General features: G+C 41.4%; 1 protein-coding gene across 1 annotated transcript; it reads left to right on the forward strand.

Moving 5' to 3' along the window:
* Positions 1 to 5,937: 5,937 nt before the first annotated feature.
* LOC133412586 (alcohol dehydrogenase 1-like) lies at positions 5,938 to 22,822 on the forward strand. Its single transcript, XM_061696014.1, has 9 exons — positions 5,938 to 6,014; positions 10,433 to 10,534; positions 14,046 to 14,187; positions 14,299 to 14,386; positions 17,681 to 17,900; positions 19,588 to 19,848; positions 19,933 to 20,065; positions 22,180 to 22,318; positions 22,412 to 22,822. The coding sequence occupies exons 1-9, from the start codon at positions 5,997 to 5,999 to the stop codon at positions 22,443 to 22,445; spliced, it is 1,137 nt and encodes a 378-aa protein (XP_061551998.1). The 5' UTR covers positions 5,938 to 5,996; the 3' UTR covers positions 22,446 to 22,822.
* Positions 22,823 to 23,011: the final 189 nt, after the last annotated feature.

Below are 23,011 nucleotides of genomic sequence, written 5' to 3' on the forward strand. Positions count from 1 at the left end.
GAATGAGGAAAATGAGAGAGATGGGAGAGTAGGAGATGCAAGTGTGGTGGACCAGGAAGTGGCAATGATTAGTAAGGGGGAAGTTAGAAAGGCATTAAAGAGAATGAAAAATGGAAAGTCTGTTGGTCCTGATGACATTCCTGTGGCGATATTGAAGCATCTAGGAGAAGTTGCTCTGGAGTTTTTGACCAGCTTGTTCAACAGAATTCTAGCAGGTGAGAAGATGCCTGAGGAATGGAGGAAAAGTGTGCTGGTGCTCATCTTTAAGAACAAGGGTGATGTGCAGAGCTGTGGGAACTATAGGAGGAATAAAGTTGATGAGCCAAATGATGAAGTTGTGGGAAAGAGGGTAGACTCAGGACATTACTCAGTTTTCTACCTGGCTGTAAAAAGCATGTTTTAGTCTGCAGGCTATAACTTATTTGTTTAAAAAATGATTGATGATCATGCTTTTTCAGTATTTCTACATCTTGTTTTTTTTTTGTTTTTTTTTAAACTGCTGTTGTTGCTGTCTAATCTATCTAAGCAAGCAGCCGTGGCCCAATGGTTCAGATCATCACCTGCCACTGTGGGGACCTAGGTTCAAGACCCCGACTGGACCATGTGCCAACATCCCCCGGACTCACGGCTGTGGAGTCCTTGAGCAAGCCACTGATACCCCAAAATGCTCCCCGGGTGCTTCAGCTGCCGCTGCTCCAGTGTGCTCCAGTGTGCTCCACTAATATGTGTATGTGTTCACTGTGATGGGTTAAATGCAGAGAACAATTTTCGTATGCATGCATCTTCAGGACAATAAAAGGTTATTCTTCTTCTCTATCTATCTATCAGTTAAGAGTCTTTAAAGAAGTGTATTGAGAATGGTATGGTTGTTTAGTTACTTCCTGTACTCTGTAGGCATGTCAAGTCTGCACTAAGTTGCTGATTTAATGTGGCTTCAATTTCACTAATATGTAAGTTATTGGTTCATGTTGTTCTGTAACTTGTGTGGCGTGCATTACCAAGTAATGGGCACGGTTCAGCTAATGATTTTTTTTGTACTGTGGATAAATGATATTCCTGCCACTTGGCAGCTGCTGAAAGTAACTAAAAAGTTACTTTTTTTCTAACTTAGTTACTTTTGAAATCAAGGAATCAGTAAAGTAACTAAGTTACTTTTTCAAGGTAACCGGCAACAGTGTTAGGTACACAATCCAATGCAAGAGCCCCCTGGCTCTTGCATTGGATTGTGTCCAAAAAAAATTATGGGATGGTTGTAACTTGATCTTTATTACTATTATAATTATTATTATTATCAGGCCTAAATGGCAGTATTTTCTAAATCAGACCCATTTTTGTTTTTTTCTTTTTGCTGGGCGGAGAGTGTTGATAATTACTTTATATCTGATATTTGTTCTTGAAATTCTTTATACCATGGCATTTTGTTGCAGCTTTTTGTGCTGTTTTGGCTGACTTCAGTTTGTCAGACAGGTTCTCTTTCAGTGATGTTTTGATTGAACATGTCTGGAGGTAATCAGGATTGGGCCTGGCTTTTAAAAATGAACTTAGCTTTAAAAAAAAATGTGTTTAGATGTTATTCATTGTTTAACAAGGACGGCGATTACTTTACAAACAGGGTCAGGTAGGTTTTATTCGTTTTTCCCCCCTTAATTTTCACCAATTAAAAATGTTTGCATTTTATGTTGACTTATTACTTACTTATCTTTGTCTGATATTGACATTTGTTTGATGATCCTAAACATTTAAGTGGAGAAACTATGCAAAAAAAAAAAGAAAAGAAAATAATTTGAGAGGGGGACAAATACTTTTTCATGGCACTGTATGGTGTATTTTGATTGGAAAAGAGTTTATCTGCTTATTTATTAGTAGTAGTAGTGGTGGAAGTAGTTTAGTGTTTTGTATATATATGCTGTTTCGTTTAGTGTACGTCACATTGTACAGTTTTTTTTAGTACTTCTTTATTTGTATGTACTTTTATTATACCTTGTTTAATTGTATTGTCTGCTCTGCACCCAGGTCCTTGTTGTGAAAGAGAATCTGTTCTCAATTGCCTACCTAGATAAAGGTTAAATTATAATTATGATTTAAAGTGTATCATCATGACTCAATTTGCACTCTCATTACTTATGATCCTGAAAGTAATGAACAGGACATGAACGGATCACATAGATAAATGATTAGTGTTGTTTTTCATCAAATCGTGCAGAAAGTGTCAAGGCAATTTAAATTTTGGCTTGTTGATATAGGTGGCCACTAGAGAGCGCTAAAGCTGCATTTGTCGATGATGACCCTTTTGAGAGCTGTGTCCTGCCTTGAAAATATGGTTTTAAAATAAAGAGCAAAAAATAAAATAAATATAAAAAATTATAATAATATATATATTTTTAAAAACAGTACAGAAAAGTAAAATAACTTAAAAGCATTTAAAACCAAAAAGACTAAGATTACTAAAAATGTATAGTCACATTGCAAGAAAGATAATTTAAAAATGGGACATGCACAATCATAAGCATGAGAAAAAAAGAATACTTTTTAACCTGGACTTTTTCACCTGGACACTCTGGGATGACTTTACTTCTGTTGGCCACTTATTCCATTTGTGTGCAGCATAAGAGCGAAATGCTGCTTCACCGTGTTGGCCTTGGACTCTCTGCTCAACTATTTGACCTGAGTCTGTAGATCTCAAAGCCCTACTAGGTTTATATTCCATTATGTATTCAGGACCTAAACCATTTAGTGATTTATAGACCAGTAGCAGAAAATTAAAGTCGATTCTATAGCTGACTAGGAACCAGTGTGGCATTATATGCTCTGATCTCTTTGTTCTGGTCAAAACCTGAGCTGCAGTGTTCTGAATGAGATGCAGCTGTTTAATGCTCTTTTGGGGGAGTCTAGTCAGAAGACCATTACAATAGTCAAGTCTACTTGAGGTAAAAGCAGGGACGAGGAGGCAGGCAGAAACGTTAAGGGGACATTGTGTGACAGCACGTTTTTATTTTATTATTTTTTTACAATCATTATTTATTAGGCCGCTAACTTAGCGATTTCCACACAGCATCTTACACTACTTAAGGTTGTGTAAAACACAGGTACTGGCTTTTGTTAACAGGGCACTTATACATGTACTTGTGTGTCGCTGTATTCACTTCTCATTAAAACACACAGCCGAACAAATGTATAATCCTGTACACACTATCTTCCACCAACTGCATCGCAAGCTTAATTTACTCTTCCAGCCACTGTGACATTACCACCCATGCACAAATCACATAAATTGGACCACTCGAATAACAATCCTACAAAAGCTACCCAAATTTAATAGAAAAAACATTTATAGGGCACTCATCAAAATACTTGCAAATATAAAATTTGTGACATTTTCTCCTTTACGTCGGTTTTTCCTTGATTAGATAGTCAGCAACATCAAGCAGCAATCACTGCTTCCTGTTATCGCTCTTACTTTGAAACTCAAAATTGCATGACTTCTGGTGGCGGGTTTTAACCACGATCGCCAAATGGCAGTCGAGCAGGATCTGTGTGAACGTCACATATGCCCAAATCACGTAAATTAGACTCTAAACAATAACACATAATAAATATTTAAGGCACTGAAATTATAAAGATTGACATATTTACAAAGCAATAAATGACTTTGTGCCCAAATCTACAGTCTCGATTCAGACAGGAGAGCAGACAGCCGACAACACATCAAGAAGCGCAGGAAACTTGAGGAAGGATGTGCAATTGGGCGGATTAGATTTGAAGGGGCACGGCAGGTGGGGTGGTGTTAGGGGGGGAATTGTGGAAAAAAAATCGTCGCGGAGTTGGGGCACGAAATTTTTTTGACCCCACCCCCACCATTTTCACATCAAAGCTCTGCCACTGAACAAATTAGTCGACTAGTTGACATGTCAACCGCGTAATGACGGTTATAGCTTATAGTCGAATAGCCGCCAGTCACGTGTTTTGGACACGGACAGCTCGCTGGCCAGGCCTTTCCTAGTTCCTCAATGTCCCAAATGAGCTGGAAGTGATTTGACCTGATTTGCTTAATGCGGAACTAGTTCAGTAGTTAGTTAGATAGTCGAAGTAGTTAGTTAGTAGAAGTACACCGGATTCTCATGGACAGGCCAACGGTGCACGGAGGAAAATTTGGTGAGCAGCCACGCTATTGAGTGTAAATTGTGTCATTAATTAAGACTTTTAATAAACCGTAAATTTGACTATGTAACTAGTTCAGCTATTATGAGATTGGGAGACATTCTTGGCCTTTGTGTTAAGATTATTTGCCCACGTGACCCATGACATTGTTTTAAGACTCATTCATTCATTCATTCATCTTCCGTTCCGCTTATCCTCACTAGGGTCGTGGACATGCTGGAGCCTATCCCGGCTCTCTTTTGGCTCAAGGCAGGGTACACCCTGAACTGATCGCCAGCCAATCGCAGGGCACATATAAAAAAAAAAAAAAAAAACATTCGCACTCACATTCACAGTCAATCTTTGAAACTGTCTCAAGCAGAGATTAAGTATACTGAACAATCTTGTTTCCATTTTAAATCTGGCACATCAAACAATATTGTTCAGCACAGTGCTATTTCATACTTTTGGCTTAAAACACTGTTGTACAGTCCTCACGAACAGACTCATCATTAAACCTGCAGAATAAACACATTAATGACATAGAAATCAAGACGCACATTCAGGGTACTCACGCAGGCCTGTACCGGTTCATGCAGATGTGGGATTTCCTTAATTTCATTGTTCATTCTCGACACATATAATATAAGGTGAGAAGGCCTCCATCTTACAGTGTTTTCGGTCACCAGTGGGGGATGTCTGTGTTCCATCGATGAGGGGTGCACACTCATCCTGAGAGTTGGGGCTCTGGCATCTATCAATCTGCTGAGAGAGCATTTTGAGGCAGATCAAAAGGGGAATTGTTCAGTGGTGAACAGTCATCAGTCATTCTTGTTGTTTTAAGTGTCCTGGTGAGCAAAGACAGACATCCTGCCGGCCTCCGGCCCCGATCCAAGCAATGCTGGAGGTCTTGCTGAGTGGATTTAGACAGGCAAGGCAGGCCAGTCTTTTGTAGTCTTTGTGTTGAGATTCAATATCCATTGTAACAAGTTATCGAAAAAACTACCATGTCAATTTTATTTAGCGAACGATAAGTCGCTATAGTAATTATTGTGACAGGCCTAAATTGGCAAACCCACAAATGCTGTGAAAAGGAAAAGAAAATTCCATTTCGATATTTGACAGGGAGGCTACACAGCAGCATTGCGGCCAACTGAAGAAGAAGAAGAAGAATCATCTTTCATAGTCATGAACATGCCTGCATGCTCATAAAATTTGTTCTTTGCATTTAACCCATCAAATACACACATACACATATGAATATATGAACACATACACGTGTTAGTGGAACACACTGGGGCAGCAGGTAGCTGAAGCGCCCGGGGTGCATTTCAGGCTGTCAGTATCTTGCGCAAGGACACCACAGCCGTGAGTCCGGGGGAGTTTGGCAGATGGTCCAGTTGGGATCTTGAACCTAGGTCCCCCACGGTGGCAGGCGATGATCTTAACCATTGGGCCACAGGAGGTGAATGGACGTGAACATAAAATGGACAAAATTAATATGTATTTTCAGTGTTCTGTACGTGTTCTTAGGAGTCAACTTGACCCCAGGCTGTTTTAACTGTATAAAACACACAAGAAATACAGTATATTTAGGGCTATTTAAGTAGTCAATTAACAAACAAATTAACTGATACATACTTTTTCATCTTTCTGGTCAATTAAATATGAAGGTTACGTGGGTTAAAAGAACCAATGTTGTGATCTTTGTGATTTAAACTACATTCGCTCAACTTTATTTCAGAGCCTGAAGCTCCGCCCATTGTAACATGAAGCTCTTGCATAAGTCGGCCATGATCAAGGCTCCAGCTTGTCCAGCAGCTGCAGCTGTCTTCTGTCAGTTCCTCCCTTCACTGAACATGGCCACAGCTGGTAAGGTAAGTGGTATAGCCTTGAATATTCCTTGTGTATGCACTCACGCGAATGAATATTATGCAAAACTGGATCCTGTGGTTCAACAATTCCTGGATAATTATTCAACAGTACTATGGGAGATCTATGATGTATTAACATTTTATCTGTTGAAACACAGGAGGGAACCATGATACCAGTATACAGTCAGATTATATACTGCAGGTGTTATTGTATGTAAAAGACAGTCACAAACGTCATTTAACCTAAAAGAACCTTGTCTCTACTTGTCATTTAACCTTAAAGAACCTTGTCTGTACTTTGTTTTTGTTCATTTTCACCCATTTCCTCTTGCTCTGTTTCGACCTTTGAAACGGTCATATCTGCCTTCAAGTCACCAGTTGCTAATTTGTTTACGAAGGTAGTTTGCATTGTGTAAAAGGTAGGTGCCCTTGTTTTCACTGTGGATGTGTCTTGATTGCCTAAAGCCTGTTACACACAACAATTCTTAACGTGTTACTGAATTTTTGATGGCCATTCCGAAATTGGAGAACAATACGGCAGCAATATTTAAAAAAAAAACAAAAAAACTGACCATTAATTTTATAGTTGTTTCTCTTTTCAAGACAAACAAGCAAACTAACCATCATATAATTGTATCCATCCAGCTCAACCATCAACAGTACATCCATCCATCCATCCATTTTCTGAGCCGCTTATCCTCACAAGGGTCGCGGGAGTGCTGGAGCCCATCCCAGCTATCATCGGGCAGGAGGCGGGGTACACCCTGAACTGGTTACCAGCCAATCGCAGGGCACATATAAACAAACAACCATTCGCACTCACATTCACACCTACGGGCAAATTACAGTCTTCAATTAACCTACCATGCATGTTTTTGGGATGTGGGAGGAAACCGGAGTGCCCGGAGAAAACCCACGCATTCACGGGGAGAACATGAAAACTCCACACAGGTGTGGCCGGGGCTTGAACCCCAGTCCTCAGAACCGTGAGGCAGACGCTCTAACCAGTCATCCACCGTGCCGCCTAAAATAATATAAATATATATATTTTTATAACAGTGAGTTACTTTTCTATCACCCTGTATAATACTATGATAAGGCGATTAAACATTTATATGCTTTCAGTCATGTAGGCCCTCTGAGGGAAACCATATCAATAATGTAACCCACGGTAAAAATGAGTGTGACACATCCCTGATATACAGTATTTTGCTACATTTGCCATTGGGGTGCGTGGTATAAGCGGTGTATGCGGTATATGCTGGAGACGCAGTAGACCAGGCGTGTCAAACTCATTGTTGTCACGGGCCACATCGTACTTATTTCCTTGGAGGGCCGTTACGACTGTGAACCCATATAAATGAAAGATTACATCATATAATTGCATACACTGTACACAACACATTGATGAATAACCAGTTTTGAAATCAGAAGCCTAATGTGAAATGTAGACTAGCAAAACAGCAGAAGTACTTGGGTGGAACAGTATATATTTTTAACAGAATCCTGATACTCACAGCATTGAACTCTGTGTGACTCAGTAACAGGCTGTTTGCGTATTGCTGCCATGGCGACAGTTTCTGGCATACACATGTTGACCCAACCAAAACATACAAACTTCATTTCATGGTGCAAAGCTCGTGCCTGGCTTTTGCGGCATTGCGTTGTGTTGTTACGCTGCGGCAGCACATACTGTACACGATGGATGGGTTGGTTGGCGGAGCACTGCACTGTGCTACGGTCAGTGCAGTGTGAAAAGGCCTTAAGAGACTGGGGGACACAAGTAGGTGGCCGGCAGGCTACCTATGAGCACATTGACAAGTGGTACTTGTCAATGTGCTCATTAGATTATTCTTATTATTTAACCCAAGTTTGTGTTCACTTGCTAATATTTATTTGATTATTCTTTCTCACATTCAAAACGTTAAGCCTTAGTATATATGTCCTTCTTTATTGTGGTTCTTTATATTTATATTTAGAAATAAAATTGTTCTTATCCTCCTCCTGATATATTTGTTTTGGATTCATGACAGGGGTCATGTTTACTTTTTCTTAAAAAATGTATTTTATGTCAAAATGGAAACCACATTTTATTTCAGTTCAGATTTTTTTTTTGTCTTATATGAAAATGAAATTTAGTTTTGAATATAACAGTATTAGAGCCTAGAGAAGGGATTGGCAACTTAAATGACGGAGGGGGCCGCAATTTTTTTTGTCACTATGACCAGGTGGCCACAGAGAAGAAGACGGACAAGCCATGGTAACTGCTAAATTAATGTTAAATGTAGACAAGCAAAACACCAGACTAAGTACTTGTACAGTATATATGTTTAACAGAATCCTGACACCCACAGCAGTGAACTCGTCCTAACCAGATGTATGACAAAAATTCAGTTTTAAATATGGAAAAATATGCACATATGACTGTTTGTTATTTTTATTGCGCCAATGTACATCACAGTATCTTAATATATTTCATGCACAAAATAAAAGATGAAAGAAGTGTAAAAGATACAGTCGTCAACAACAAAGGGTTTGAAGCAAATAACAAAATAAGCGCGTATTGTTAGTTTTTTTACTCCAGTGGAAAGGGCTCTCGTGAATAAAAATTACTATTTAAAGATGGCACAAAACTGCTGAAAAGCAAGTCACCATTAAGGGGCATATTCTCCCGTATGCTTAAATATCCTATGTTATACCAAACCAACTTTTTCTTGTATTTGGGATGTTATATTGGCTCTAGGGTGCCTCAGTAAACATATGCAATATGAATCAAAATCATCCACGCATTCCTGAGTTCCAGACGTTTTTCTGCTGAGAGGCCTGAAATCAGGTCATTCGAATTTCTTAAGCTTATCTCCGTCACTTGTGAAGATCTCCGCCAACCTCTCTGCCCCCGAGCCAGCGCTGTCAACATAACAAACACGTGTGTTTTCACAAGTAGTGAGGATTGGGTCTGCTACATGCAGGCAACCAATCAGAGAATGAGCAGAGAGAGCCAATCACAAGCATCGGTTTTAGAAGGAGGGAGAGATAGGGGGAAAAAAAAGTTTTTGATGCTATTTTTCAAATGTAACTAAAATTGTAATCAAGGAAATTTCCAAAAGCAACAGTAATTTAATTTTACATTTTTTACCAGTAATGTAATGGAGTACAATTAGATACATTTTATAACCAATTTTGTAACCAATTGTATTTAGTTATTCCCCAACACTGCTTCGAAACTATTATTAAAAAAATAATAAATGTTGGTGGGCTTTAAATCCTACGACTTTTGAGGCATTAAAATTAGTTCATACTGTGTTTGTAATGCAATATTGAAGAATCCTCATTTTAATCTCGACTACAAAGGTAATGTTTTTCTTTTTAAATTTTCAAATAAGTGAAGTGGAGGGGAAAATGACTCGCACCCAACCTTTTGTATCTCTGAGTCATGTGGTTTTTATTCTGGTTGGATTAAACACCATCACATACATATTAATCTAAAATTAAACTGGTTCTATGTTGTTCAGGACACACACTGCCTATGATCACTCATAGTGTTGCAACCACACTGTGTTCCTCGTGTAGGTCAATGTTTACCTACATGACCTTTGTATCAGTTTTGACTTCATCCATTAATCCATATTGCTTACCGCCATATTCCATATCCTCACAAAGGTCGCGGGAGTGCTGGAGACTATCCCAGTTGATACTCTGAACTGGTCGCCAGCCAATTGCAGGGCAAATACGAACAAACGACCATTCGCACTCACATTCGCACCTACGGGCAATTTAGAATCTTCAATTAACCTACCATGCAGGTTTTTGGGATGCTAGAGGAAACAGGAGTACCCAGAGAAAACCTACGCAGGCATGTGGAGAACATGCAAACTTCACACAGGCGAGGCCTGTGAACTCAGAACTGTGAAGCAGATGTGCTCACCAGTCGGCTACCATGCCACCATCCATCCATCCATTTTCTGAGCCGCTTCTCCTCACTAGGATCGCGGGGTGCTGGAGCCTATCCCAGCTGTCATCGGGCAGGAGGCGGGGTACACCCTGAACTGGTTGCCAGCCAATCGCAGGGCACATAGAAACAAACAACCATTCGCACTCACATTCACACCTACGGGCAATTTAGAGTCTCCAATTAATGCATGTTTTTGGGATGTGGGAGGAAACCGGAGTGCCCGGAGAAAACCCACGCAGGCACGGGGAGAACATGCAAACTCCTCACAGGCGGGGCCGGGGATTGAACCCGGGTCCTCAGAACTGTGAGGCTGACGCTCTAACCAGTCGTCCACCGTGCCGCCATCATGCCACCGTTTTGACTTCATTTCACAGTAAATTCAATGCAGGACCAATTTTAGACCTCAATTATTATATTTCCTATTTCCTGAGAATGTTGTGCGTTTTTTCTTTTTTCATTTGTTCTCAAGGTGATCAGGTGTAAGGCAGCAGTGGCCTGGGAACCAAACAAGCCTTTGACAATTGAAGAGATTGACGTCGAACCGCCGCAGGCCAACGAGGTCCGCGTCAAGGTGAGAAAAAGGGGCTTCCATTTTCTTTGTGTTTGTTGCACAACAAATCATAACATACACTACACACAAAAAGTTCCAGGTTTTCGGGTTTCAGGTGAAATTTCAGGATGGACCAAATATGCACTTTTACCAACTAAGCTAATAACCCATAACCTTCTCAAAGCACTTGTCCAACTGTTCATTGTTTCAGTGCTTTTTGCAAATAGCTGTTTCCACTACATTGTAGTACAACAAGCCCGGCTTAGTTACTCAAATCATAGTGTGCGGTACACGGAGGATAATGTAAAACAATAATGTAAAAAAGACAGGACTCAACAATTTGAAAATATGGGATTAGGGGTATGCTACAGAGACTCAAACAGAACGAAATAAAACTTTCGAAAAATGTTCTACTTCTGATTCTGTTCGGGTTCACAGGTGAGCTGGAACCTTTTGCAGCTGATTTTGAGTGAAAGGCAGGTTGTACCCAGGCCTCAGTTATATAAGATATAAATAGGAATAAGCAAGGCAAGGAAAAGCATTTGTACAATATTTGTACTTTACACATGGCATAAAATGCCTCAAGACAAAATGTGAAATGTGATAATTTAAGCAAACACAAAAAATCCAAAGCTTCAAAAGTCTATTCATTTTTAAAAAGCAAAAGGTTATTGAAGGAGATAAGATGAAAGTTAAATTCAATTCATATTTCAAAAAATTGTTAAGACAGTTCAATAAAAGTTACAATGCAGTGATCTTAAATTTCGTCTACTATAAGGCATCAGTAAAAAGAAAGGTCTTCAGTCTTATTTAAAAGAATTTAGAATTAGAGATTCTGTTTTTTGGGGAGTTTGTTCTCGAATGAACGCTGCCTCCCCGTGTTCAGTTCTAACTCACATTACGGAAAGGACAGCTGTCCCAGAGGATCTGGAAGCTCTGCAAAATAAATGGTTCATATCATTGGGGCAGATCAGAAATGTATTTAGGGGCTTAACCTTTCAGTATATTTTATACACCAACAAAAACATAACTTGCCTGGTGAGGTGCTAAAGGTCTTTTGTCAATGAATGTTCCAACATCCACGATTAGGTATGCCAGCTTCACAGAGAATAACCCAAAAAAAAGAGTCCAAGGAACTGGAGAAAGAATAATTACCGTAGTTTCTCGTGAATAATGTGCTCCCATGTATAATAGGCACCCCGAAGGTTGACCTAAAAATTCTAGAAAAGCCTTCTACCTATGTACAATGCATGATTTTGCTTCTACCCATTTGATGAAAACATGAAGTACTATCTGTATTTTGTTAGTTTTTTCAAATAATTATTCTGAAGTTAAGCACTTTATTTGAACACATGATTCTTTTTATTTACATCCTCTTATTTTGAAATTCACAGCCCTACTTTTATTTCGTAAATGAGAAAATTCACAGTTTTGCTCATATGTTTGATGACCCAGGCAGAATTTGTAAGATGGGTACAATTCTTTAAAGAAAACATGAAGGGCCAGGCTAAACACCTCGCCAGGGAGGCGTCCGGGAGGCATCCGAATCAGATGCTCCAGTCACCTCATCTGGCTCCTCTCGATGTGGAGGAGCAGCGGCTCTACTCTGAGAACCTCCCGGATGACCGAGCTTCTCACCCTATCTATAAGGGAGAGCCCGGACACCCTGCGGAGGAAACTCATTTCGGCCACTTCTATCCGGGATCTTGTTCTTTCGGCTTAGCTCCTTCTTTACCACAACGGACCGATACAAAGTCCGCCTGTCGTTCTCCCCTTCCATTATTTCCTCACTCGTGACCAAGACCCCAAGGTACTTGAACTCCTCCACTTGGGGCAGGATCTCATCCCCGACCCGGAGAGGGCACGCCACCCTTTTCCGACTGAGGATCATGGTCTCAGATTTGGAGTTGCTGATTCTCATCCAGCCGCTTCACACTTGGCTGCAAACTGCTCCAGTGAGATCATGGCTTGATGAAGCCAACAGAACCACATCATCTGCAAAAAGCAGAAATGCAATACTTGGGCCACCAAACCGGAACCCCTGTACGCCTCGGCTGCGCCTTGAAATTCTGTCCATAAAAGTTATGAACAGAATCAGGGCAGACTTGGCGGAGTCCAACCCTCACCGGGAAATTACTGCCGGAAATGCGGACCAAACTCTGCCTCCGGTCGTACATGGACCGAACAGCCCGTATCAGGGAGTTCGGTACCCCGTACCCCCGAAGCACGCCCCACAGGACTCCCCGAGGGACACGGTCAAACGCCTTTTCCAAGTCCACAAAACACATGTAGACTGGTTGGGGGAACCCCCATGCACCCTCGAGGACCCTGCCGAGTGTGTAGAGCTCGTCCACTGTTCCACGGTCAGGACGAAAACCCCACTGCTCCTCCTGGATATGAGATTCGACTTCCCGACGGACCCTCCTCTCCAGCACCCCTGAATAGACCTTACCAGCGAGGCTAAGGAGTGTCATCCCCCTGTAGTTGGAACACACCCTCCGGTCTTCCTTCTTAAAAAGGGGGACCACCACCCCAGTCTGCCAATCCAGAGGCACTGTCCCCGATGTCCACACGATGTTGCAGAGGGGTGTCAACCAGGACAGCCCTACAACATCCAGAGCCTTTAGGAATTCTGGGCGAATCTCATCCACCCCCGGGGCCTTGCCACAGAGGAGCTTTTTAACCACCTCGGTGACCTCAACCTCAGAGATAGGAGAGCCCGCCTCAGAGAAGACAGACTCTCCTCCCTCATGGGAAGGTGTGTCGGAGGAATTGAGGAGGTCTTCGAAGTATTCTCCCTACCGAGGTCAGCAGCGCCCCATCCCCACTATACACAGTGTTGATGGTGCATTGCTTTCCCCTCCGAAGATGGCGGATGGTGGTCCAGATTTCCTCAAAGCCGTCCGGAAGTCTTTCCTCACCGAACTCCTCCCATAGTTTTTGCCTCAGCGACCACCAAAGCTCCATTCCGCTTGGCCAGCCGGTACCCATCAGCTGCCTCAGGAGTCCCACAGGCCAAAAAGGCCCAACAGGACTCCTTCTTCAGCTTGACGGCATCCCTCACCATTGGTGCCTGTTGTGGCAATTTTTTTGTCAGAGCCATCACAGAACTGAACAAGCCACCACCTTTCACCTGAGCCAAAATAAATGCACTATTTTAAACTAAACACAATCATGAACAATGAGTAATATGTTTTTATAACGTTTCATATTAATGCAATACATAGCTTAGCTGTGGTTATGCTACTTTGGATCCAGGTTAAAAGCATTTTAGGCACTATTTATTGATACTAAAGTATTTATTTTACGAATTACTATAACAGGCATGCTGTTGTAATATGAAGGGAAGCCAATCCACATAGAGATGTTGAACTAGAGATTGCTAGCCACTTTCCACTGTGATGCGCTTTATCGCTCGGTTTATTTAGTAAAAGTAATAGACTAAAAGTAATAGACTACATTAAATGAATATGCGATACCACCAAGTGCTCAAGCGGGTGTTTTTACTGACAAGTCACTCTCTTTGGAGCAGATCGTGGCAACGGGTCTCTGTCGTACTGATCTCTTCTACCTGGATGAGACTGACAAAAAAGACATCTTCCCAATGGTTCTCGGCCATGAGGGAGCAGGCATTGTGGAGAGCGTTGGCCCTGGAGTCACGGAATTTCAGCCAGGTCAGTTTCTGAGGATCTCCGACCTCACATTTATTCCAAAACATGAAGGAATTAGACACTAAAGTTAAGTTTATATGTTTCCTTAAATTAAGCCTTGTTTTTGTCTTTTAGGCGACAAAGTTATCCCCCTGATCATCTCCCAGTGTAGAGAGTGTCGCTTCTGTAAGAGTCCTAAGACTAACCAGTGTGAAAGCGCATGGTGAGCTCCATAACCAACCACCTTCTTCTCCTGAAATATCCTAAATGCAAATTCTAAATACATTTTAGGAAGTTAATGATTTTAGGTGCCCTGCGATTGGCTGGCAACCAGTTCAGGATGTACTCCGCCTCCTGCCCGATGACAGCTGGGATAAAAAAATGGATGGGTACAAAATCAGTATCCATCAATCCATCTTCTGAGCCGCTTCTCCTCACAAGGGTCGCAGGAGTGCTGGAGCCTATCCCGGCTATCTTCGGGCAGGAGGTGGGGTACACCCTGAACTGGTTGCCAGCCAATTGCAGGGCACGTACAAACAAACAACCATCCGCACTCACATTCACACCTACGGGCAATTTAGAGTCTTCAATTAACCTACCATGCATGTTTTTGGGATGTGCACCATGCAAACTCGACACAGGGGGCCAGGGATTGAACCCCAGACCTCAGAGTTGTGAGGCAGATGCTCTAACCAGTCATCCACCGTGGGACCAAATACAATTACTGGCCAAACACAAGAGCTGTATCATAAATTGGGGTTGTGCGCAACCAAGTTCCGCATTCATCTCAACTGGAACCTTTACAGAAATATCATTAATCATAAACAAAGTAGGGCTAATGACACTACCTTGTGGTGTCCCACTCTCTAATGATGTTTACTTGATAAGGCTGTCCTGATTTTAACTTGTCGTCTTCTTCTTTGTCTTCGTTCTTATTTTCCTAATTCTCTCTGTTTTGGAGTGTGTGCTAGCCAAAACTGCTCTCCACGAGTTTAGCTGATTGAGCCTAACAAGAAAGCGGGGTTAGGGAGGGATCACTCATTTTATCCCTGTGCATGTCTTGGGATGGGCTGTATGGGGTGCTAATTTAGCCTGGTCCTGAGTGTGGGAAAGCAACAACAGTATGCTGCCACGTTATAAAACTGGATATTAATCACATCACTGGTGATATTTACCATGTAACAATATAACTTCCCTCGATGCAACAATAGTTCCAATCTTAGAACACCCCCCCCTGCCCCTTTCTGCCTAATGACCTCCACAGATTACAACTGCCCGGTTGTGCAGTGTCCTTTATGTTACAGCTTTCAACCCATGTTAATGAATGGAACACTCCACTTTAACTGTATTCACCAATTTAATTTGATTGCTTCCAAATGGCATGTCACATTTGTTGCATCATAATACCATACATAAAACCATACATCTATTTTCTATATCACTTGTCCCCATCAGTGTTGTGGTTAAGATTGGGCCTATCCCAGCTGACTTTTGGAGAGAGACAGGGTACTGATTGGTCTGAAGCCAATTTAATTAATTTATTAATGTATCACACCCATTCTAATCTCTTATGTGGAAATTCAATTCCACTTTGCTCTATATTGGTGTTTCATACCACACAGAGAACCGTATCACACACAGGCAGGCAGGCAAGGAATAATGTCAGAGTGAAAGGGGCGTGCAAACCGTGATGCACCTCAAGAGCTGGCGGGAGGGTCAATGGTTTGCTCAAGGACAGCTCGACAGTAGTCAGGAAGCAGACGACCATTTCCCCAACAAGTTGCCATTTTACATTTTGTCCACATCCACAGTGGGGCTAAAACCAAACCCATCCAGTTCCAGAGCATTAGTCCTCTCCGATTACGTAGTTTAAGAACACTGTGTTTGTTGATTTTTGTTACTGAGATGAAAATCAGTCTATTACCAATTCATATAGATATCGCAGCAGAACTGCTTCTCTAAATTATGTATGGTTGTATGGTTGTGTCCCCTGGGATTGGCTGGCAACCGGTTCGGGGTGTACCCCGCCTCCTGCCCGATGATAGCTGGGATAGGTTCCAGCACTCCCGCGACTCTTGTGAGGATAAGCAGCTCAGAAATTAGATGGATGGATATTGATATAATACTTAGGCGGCACGGTGGACGACTCCTTCTTCCTTCCTTTTTCTCCTTGTGAAAAAAATCTAATAAACTGCATTTCCATCATTTTCTACACCAGTGGACAATTCAAGCACGTGCATGGGATGATGTGTGGAAACATTTAGCTTTTTTAGTATTGAATAGTTGAAACCCAGGAGGCGGCACGGTGGACGAATGCCTCACAGTTCTGAGGACCCGGGTTCAAATGCCTGCGTGGGTTTTCCCCGGGTACTCCGGTTTCCTGCCACATCCCAAAAATATGCATGCTAGGTTGATTGAGGACTCTAAATTGCCTGTAGGTGTTAATGTGAGTGTGAATGGTTGTTTGTTTATATGTGCCCTGCGATTGGTTGGCAACCAGTTCAGGGTGTACCCCGCCTCTTGCCCAAAGATAGCTAATGAGGATAAGCGGTCCAGAAAATAAATGGATAGTAATATATAGAATATCAGAAATTTTGTGTGTCCCCACAAAATTAAATTTTGAGATCTGTACTGTGAATGTTGTAAAAATTACATCATATCTTTGTTATTTGTTGTTGATCTTATTTTTTAGCCTTTTTTTTTCAATTTAGCTTTGCTAAATTAAAACCCATTTAGAAATTAGATGGGGCTGTACTAGTGTGGTGTCCTTCGCAAACGACTTGTGGTGCAAGGTTAGGTGCAAGGTTAGCGAGTGCTGCTCTAGAGAACTGCGCCAAATTAGCTGATCGTACGGTACCCTGCTGTGGGTCTTTAAGTTCATCCAATCAGGTGGGTGAGTCATGAAAAAAATTAGCATCAAGCAACAACTTCAGAAGCTACTTTGAGAACCGGTCCAAAATTGTTGTGTGCACCTCGGAAAGTAATATATTTTAGAATGTGTTCATTTGGCAACAAACATTCAATAGAACATCTCAACCAGGGCACAAGACAATTAATGATATTGGTGAGGAAATGCTCTATTTAGCAGTGTGCCACTCGTTATGTGAAGTGATTGCACAGTGCTCATTGCCAAAAGATGAAGGTCAAATCAGGGATGAAATGAGGGGTTCTTTCTATCTTCCATCTATCCATTTTCTTTACCTCCTCATTAGGGTCGCGGGCTTCTGGAGCCTATACCAGCCATCTTCGGGCGGGAAGCGGGGTACACCTTGAACCGGTCGCCAACCAATCGCAGGGCATCTTGTGAAATATAATACTGTATATTGCGGAAACAACTATTGGAATGAATACAAGTCATTTAAATATATACTACTTCTTGAAATAGGCACAAGGCTGACTTAAATAGACCAGTTTCAACCGTTGTTTGTTGGTTCAACCATAAACCCTCTCTATGACCAAAGGTAATCCTTCAATCTGTAATCCTGAATATTTACACCAGCACTTCTATTTTGTCTAGGGATGTTGTTCCTCACAATGTGAGCAAAGCACCTGTCTCCAAGTTAAACTGCAAGGGAAAGAAGTTGCTGCAGTTTATGGGAATCAGTACATTCTCACAGTACAGTGTGGTTAACCAGATTGCTCTGGCCAAGATCGACCCTGCTGCCCCTTTGGATAAAGTCTGTCTCCTTGGCTGTGGGATCTGCACAGGATTTGGAGCAGCAGTCAATAATGCTCAGGTGTGACGATACAATCCCTTCCATGTTTGTGTCATTAAAGACACAATATCTGATTGTCTTTATATTTTAATTTCATAAATTGACATTTGTGAAAGAAAGAACAGATGTGTAACTAAAAGAGCGAGCAAAAAAGTGGTTGGAAAAAACTGCATTGCTCTTATCCCTTGCAAGCCATTTACAAAATATACTACATGACCCATCAATACAGTACATAAGCAGAAGACCTCAATAGCGGGCGACTACAACACAGATGATACTCAATGCAATGCTTGCAGTTGCTTCTAACTTTCACACTATGCCGATAGCTACGACCTTTAAATAATCATATAAGTGGATTGGTGGAGTAATTTAAAGAATGGTGTGCTCAGTGTTCTTGGATTGCCTGAAGTCCATGATGATCACCTTTGTTTTAGCTGTATTCAGGTCCAGGTTGTTGATTTCATGCCATTGCTGGACCTCCTCCCTGTAGGCTGATTCAGGCTGACTCGTCGTTGTCCTTGATCAGTTCTACAATGGTGGCGTCGACAGCTAATTTGACAATGGTGTTGATGGGGTGCATGGGGGAGCAGTCATGTATAAAGAGGGAGTGGAGGAGGGGACTCGGGACACATCCCTGAAGTGTCCCCTCTTTCAGGATGAGAGTGGCGAGTGCTGTGGATTTTCAACTTATTTGTGGGGAACAACATGAAGTCAGATAAGGCGTCATTCACACAGACTGACAATGTGGCTCAATTCCTTTGGGCTAAATTAATCTGTTCAATCCAACACTAGCAAGAAACAAGTTGAGAAGATGCAAAACAAAGAGATTCTCCCATCTGTTGGTTGCAACCTTACACACAAATGAAATGTTAACACAATAAGTTTACCTAGCCAAGTCAAGTTAGCATGTAGGCTAGTGAGGTAAGTGTAACCCTTTCTGGCTATATACAAGTGGTATCACTCTTTATTTATTTTTAATACACACTAGATATATAGGCTAGTTCTTTAGGTTCGTCTCTAGGGGGGAATAGATTTCTAAATTGACCCACTAATCAATAACACACACAATAAGCAACTCGAGCCACAAAAGTGTTGAATGGAAAATAGATTTTAAACAATTGAAAAAAAGTATTTCTAATCCCTGCCTATCTAAGACGACTTCCTAGCGCACAACACGCTTAACCTGGGTTCAAAATAATAAACCAAAAAAATGTTATGTCAAATGGGAAAATCCGTTATTCTCAGTTTTGGATATCCAAGTTAATGTCAAGTTAGGTTTTTTTGTCAAAGTGCACTTTTTGTTCAGTCAGGTCCACTACAGTTGCAGTTCAAAAACCTACCACATTGGAGAGGTAGGAATCTTGAAGAAAGTAGTTCAGTAGATCAAGTGTAGCTCACCATCTCCCTCGTCAGAGAGAATGCATTATATAATGCAGATAAAATGCATCCCAACCCAGAAACTCTCAACTGTGAGACGCAGGTGCTAACGACTACCAGCTGCTGAGCTACCTTCTGCAAAAAAATTGGTAATTTTTTAATATAGATATGGAAGGAAAATGTTTGTCATATTTAGAGTATATATATATTCATACTATCTAAAAGACAACTCATCAACTGTCTCAATAATTGTAATATTCTACATAAATTTGTCTCAACGGGCCATCGCTAATGATTCGTAATTTTTTTGTTTTTGTTTTTTTTCTTTCAGGTGGAACCGGACTCCACGTGCGCTGTGTTTGGCTTGGGAGCTGTGGGCTTGGCTGCAGTCATGGGCTGCAAATATGCTGGCGCCAAGAGAATTATCGCCGTGGATATCAACGTAGACAAGTTTGACAAAGCCAAGGAGTTCGGAGCCACTGACTTTGTTAACCCAAAGGATCACAACAAACCTATCAGCCAAGTTCTATCTGAGATGACTAATGGCGGAGTTGACTACTCCCTGGAATGTGTGGGGAATGTAAAACTCATGGTGAGGAACATTTGATTCAAGAATTTGATCAAATGACTTTTTTCAATGTCTTGCAAAATAATCTGTTTGTCCTTTTCTGTCGAGCGTGCTGCCTTGGAGTCCTGCATACAAGGCTGGGGAGTGAGCGTGATTGTTGGCTGGACCGACAAGGAAGAATTCTCTGCTCGTCCTGCTGACCTCATAGGTGGACGCACATGGAAGGGCTCCATATTTGGAGGTAAACGAGCTGAGGGATTCGGCTGGATTTGTATTGGGGAAGAAGATGACGCCATCTTTACTTGTTCATTTCCTATCCAATAATCTCTCGCATGGTTCACTTACTGCAGATTCAGTGCATCGCAGATTTTTTATTAATTTTTTTTTTATGTCAAAATCGTGCAGTTGTTCACCTGCACATCTCTGATACAGTTAACTTTATTGGCTGTATCATTTTAATATGGCAGCAATGACTCACATAAGGTTATTTGAGCTCAATTCTTAGCAGAAAACTAAACCTTACTGAGTAATCTCAACTCATACATTTGGTCAGTCACCAAATTGCTTGAGTATGCAAAGAACATCCCAGATCAGAAAGCCACTGCTAAAACACAAGCCATAGTCAGTATTTTATGAAATAAATTCACAAATACGAACCTTAGCCTGACGCAAAGCAAATGCACACACTCACAACAATATCAACAGGAACAAATGCAAGTAAAGAGCAACATTTAGCTTGAATTTCTACAAGTACAGTATTGTGGTTAAAAACATTGCCGCAATGAATTCTGGTTTCCGATAATGCTTTTCGCTGACTACGTCACCAGGACCGTCAGTGTGGGGAATGGTGCCGATGCTTAAGGCAGGAAATCACCTTTTCACACCACGTCCACATCAGCTGTTGCTCACTTCATTCAAGCAGAACACACCTGCCTTTAATAGGGATGAGCTTCTGTGTGGATGGTGACCTCCAGTTGATAAATGAAATACTTATGCCCCTCTAACGTATCACATATTGGCATTGAATTGCATATATGAAAGTTATAAATGTATTAATCGATTCATCTACCATAGTGTTTGTCCTCACTACGGTCATGGGTGTGCTGTCGCCTATCCCAGCTGACTCTGGGCAAGAGGCGTGGTACACCCCAAACTGGTCGCCAGCCAATCGCAGGGCACATATTAACAAATAACCATTCCCACTCACATTCACACCTACGGGCAATTTTGAGTCTTCAATCAACCTAGCACTCATGTTTTTGGGATGTGGGAGGAAACCAGAGTACCCGGAGAAAACCCACGCAGGCACAGGGAGAACATGCAAATGTTACGATGTCAGAGTTACTTCTCAAACGCTGACCTCATCACCACAAACTGACAATGAGTAATTGCTGCTTTTTCGACCCTTTAATACGATGGCCTGGAAGTGCAAATCCATATAACAAATTGTGAAACCCTTTTACATTTCAGAAAACAAATTCACAAAAACCGAAACACTTTTTCATTTCAGAAAACACATTAACAAAAGCAGAAACACTTTTATAAAAGACGAAACAAATTACAATTGCGACAACCCGGAAAGGGAACGTCCTACATTATTAGGAATCCAGCGCATTTTCCTGGAAGGACACGCCCTGCTCCAATATTACTGGCTCCAGGACACGCACCGCTGCACTATGATTGGCTGCTGTATCCCTGTAGAACACACTCTACTGCTTCCGGATGGTAGAAGAAGTATGTGACTTATTAATGTGGCGGCGGTAATATAAAATGCCATTAACCCTAAAGCCTGTCCAACACTGTACAACGTGGTTTAACCCGATTGGAACGAACCATCGCATAAAAATAAAAGTTGCCGACTCACCCCCGCACATTGAGCTATTGTTCACATGGAAGAACCTAACTAATCATGTTGCCAAGCAGATGTGCGCCAGAGGCTCCGCCCATCCACCATGGACAGTGAATGGAAAAATACTGAATGTCAGCAGGCCCAGAGTGTAGAAAAATATACAATATCAACAATAGAACACAGGATCATGACAGGTTACACACAATTGTGCCTTTGCTGACGTGGATTGGAAAGTTGGGGGAAAAAAATGCTAAAATTCGATCAAACTAACAGTTTGCGTACCCCGCTAAAGAGGGGAACAATACTGTGGTCTCGACCTCTGTGTTCAAGTAGCTTTCTGTGGTCATGTTTCGTGCGTTTTTGCATCTTGTCTAATTGGTTTTACTTGATTAACTGATTCAATTATGAGGGCATAAAAGAACAGACACCTTCAGCATTCAAGGCAGCTCATGCAATACAATGTATTCTCTTTTTCTCTGTAATATTTTTCGTCATTTCTGAATCAGGCTTTAAGGGTAAGGATGGCGTGGCTGAAATGGTTGTAGCCTACATGGACAAGAAAGTTAAACTGGATGAGTTCATTACTCACAACATGCCTTTGGACCATATCAATGAAGCCATCGAACTGTTGAGGCAGGGCAAAAGGTATAATTACACTCTAATTATTAAATCATTGTTATGCAGTAATTAATGACTCTACATCAAGCGTGTTTTTCATCTTGTCTTTTTGTTCCACAGCATCCGGACAGTCCTGAGTGTTAATCCACAATAAATTGATTATATAGGTTTCAATAAGTCCTAAATAGTCAATGTATTTTTAATTAAATGATACGTCAAGTCTTAATACATCACTTCATGCTGAATCAGCACACTCGATCCATATGCATTTAATGAATGTAAATAAGGACTTTATACAAAGCACACAACTCCAAAGGGATTACTGTTTATTTACATTTTTGAAATGGTCACATGATCTTATCATGCCATATAGTCTGTGTGAAGTAAAATAAATGAAAGAGGTCCGTGACTTTTTGGTGTTCTGTTTTTATTTTGTACCATATGAGTCAGCTGGGATAGTTTCCAGCACGCCCGCCACCATAGTGAGGATGAGCGGTGTGGAAAATGAATGAATGAATGCTTATCGTTTTTCCTCGTCTACAGCAGTGTCAATATTGTCTCTGACGACTCTTGACATCATGTTAAAGGAGCCGGCCTTATGATGTCAATGATTGCTCAACTTAATTATATCAATGTTTGCATGGTAATTATTATCATTCACCAGAGATATGGCCCCAATTGGTACTTCTGCCTGTGTGGTGACAAAAGTATAATTAAGAA

This window comes from Phycodurus eques, chromosome 14 (assembly GCF_024500275.1).
Source record: "Phycodurus eques isolate BA_2022a chromosome 14, UOR_Pequ_1.1, whole genome shotgun sequence".
Lineage (NCBI taxonomy): Eukaryota > Metazoa > Chordata > Actinopteri > Syngnathiformes > Syngnathidae > Phycodurus > Phycodurus eques.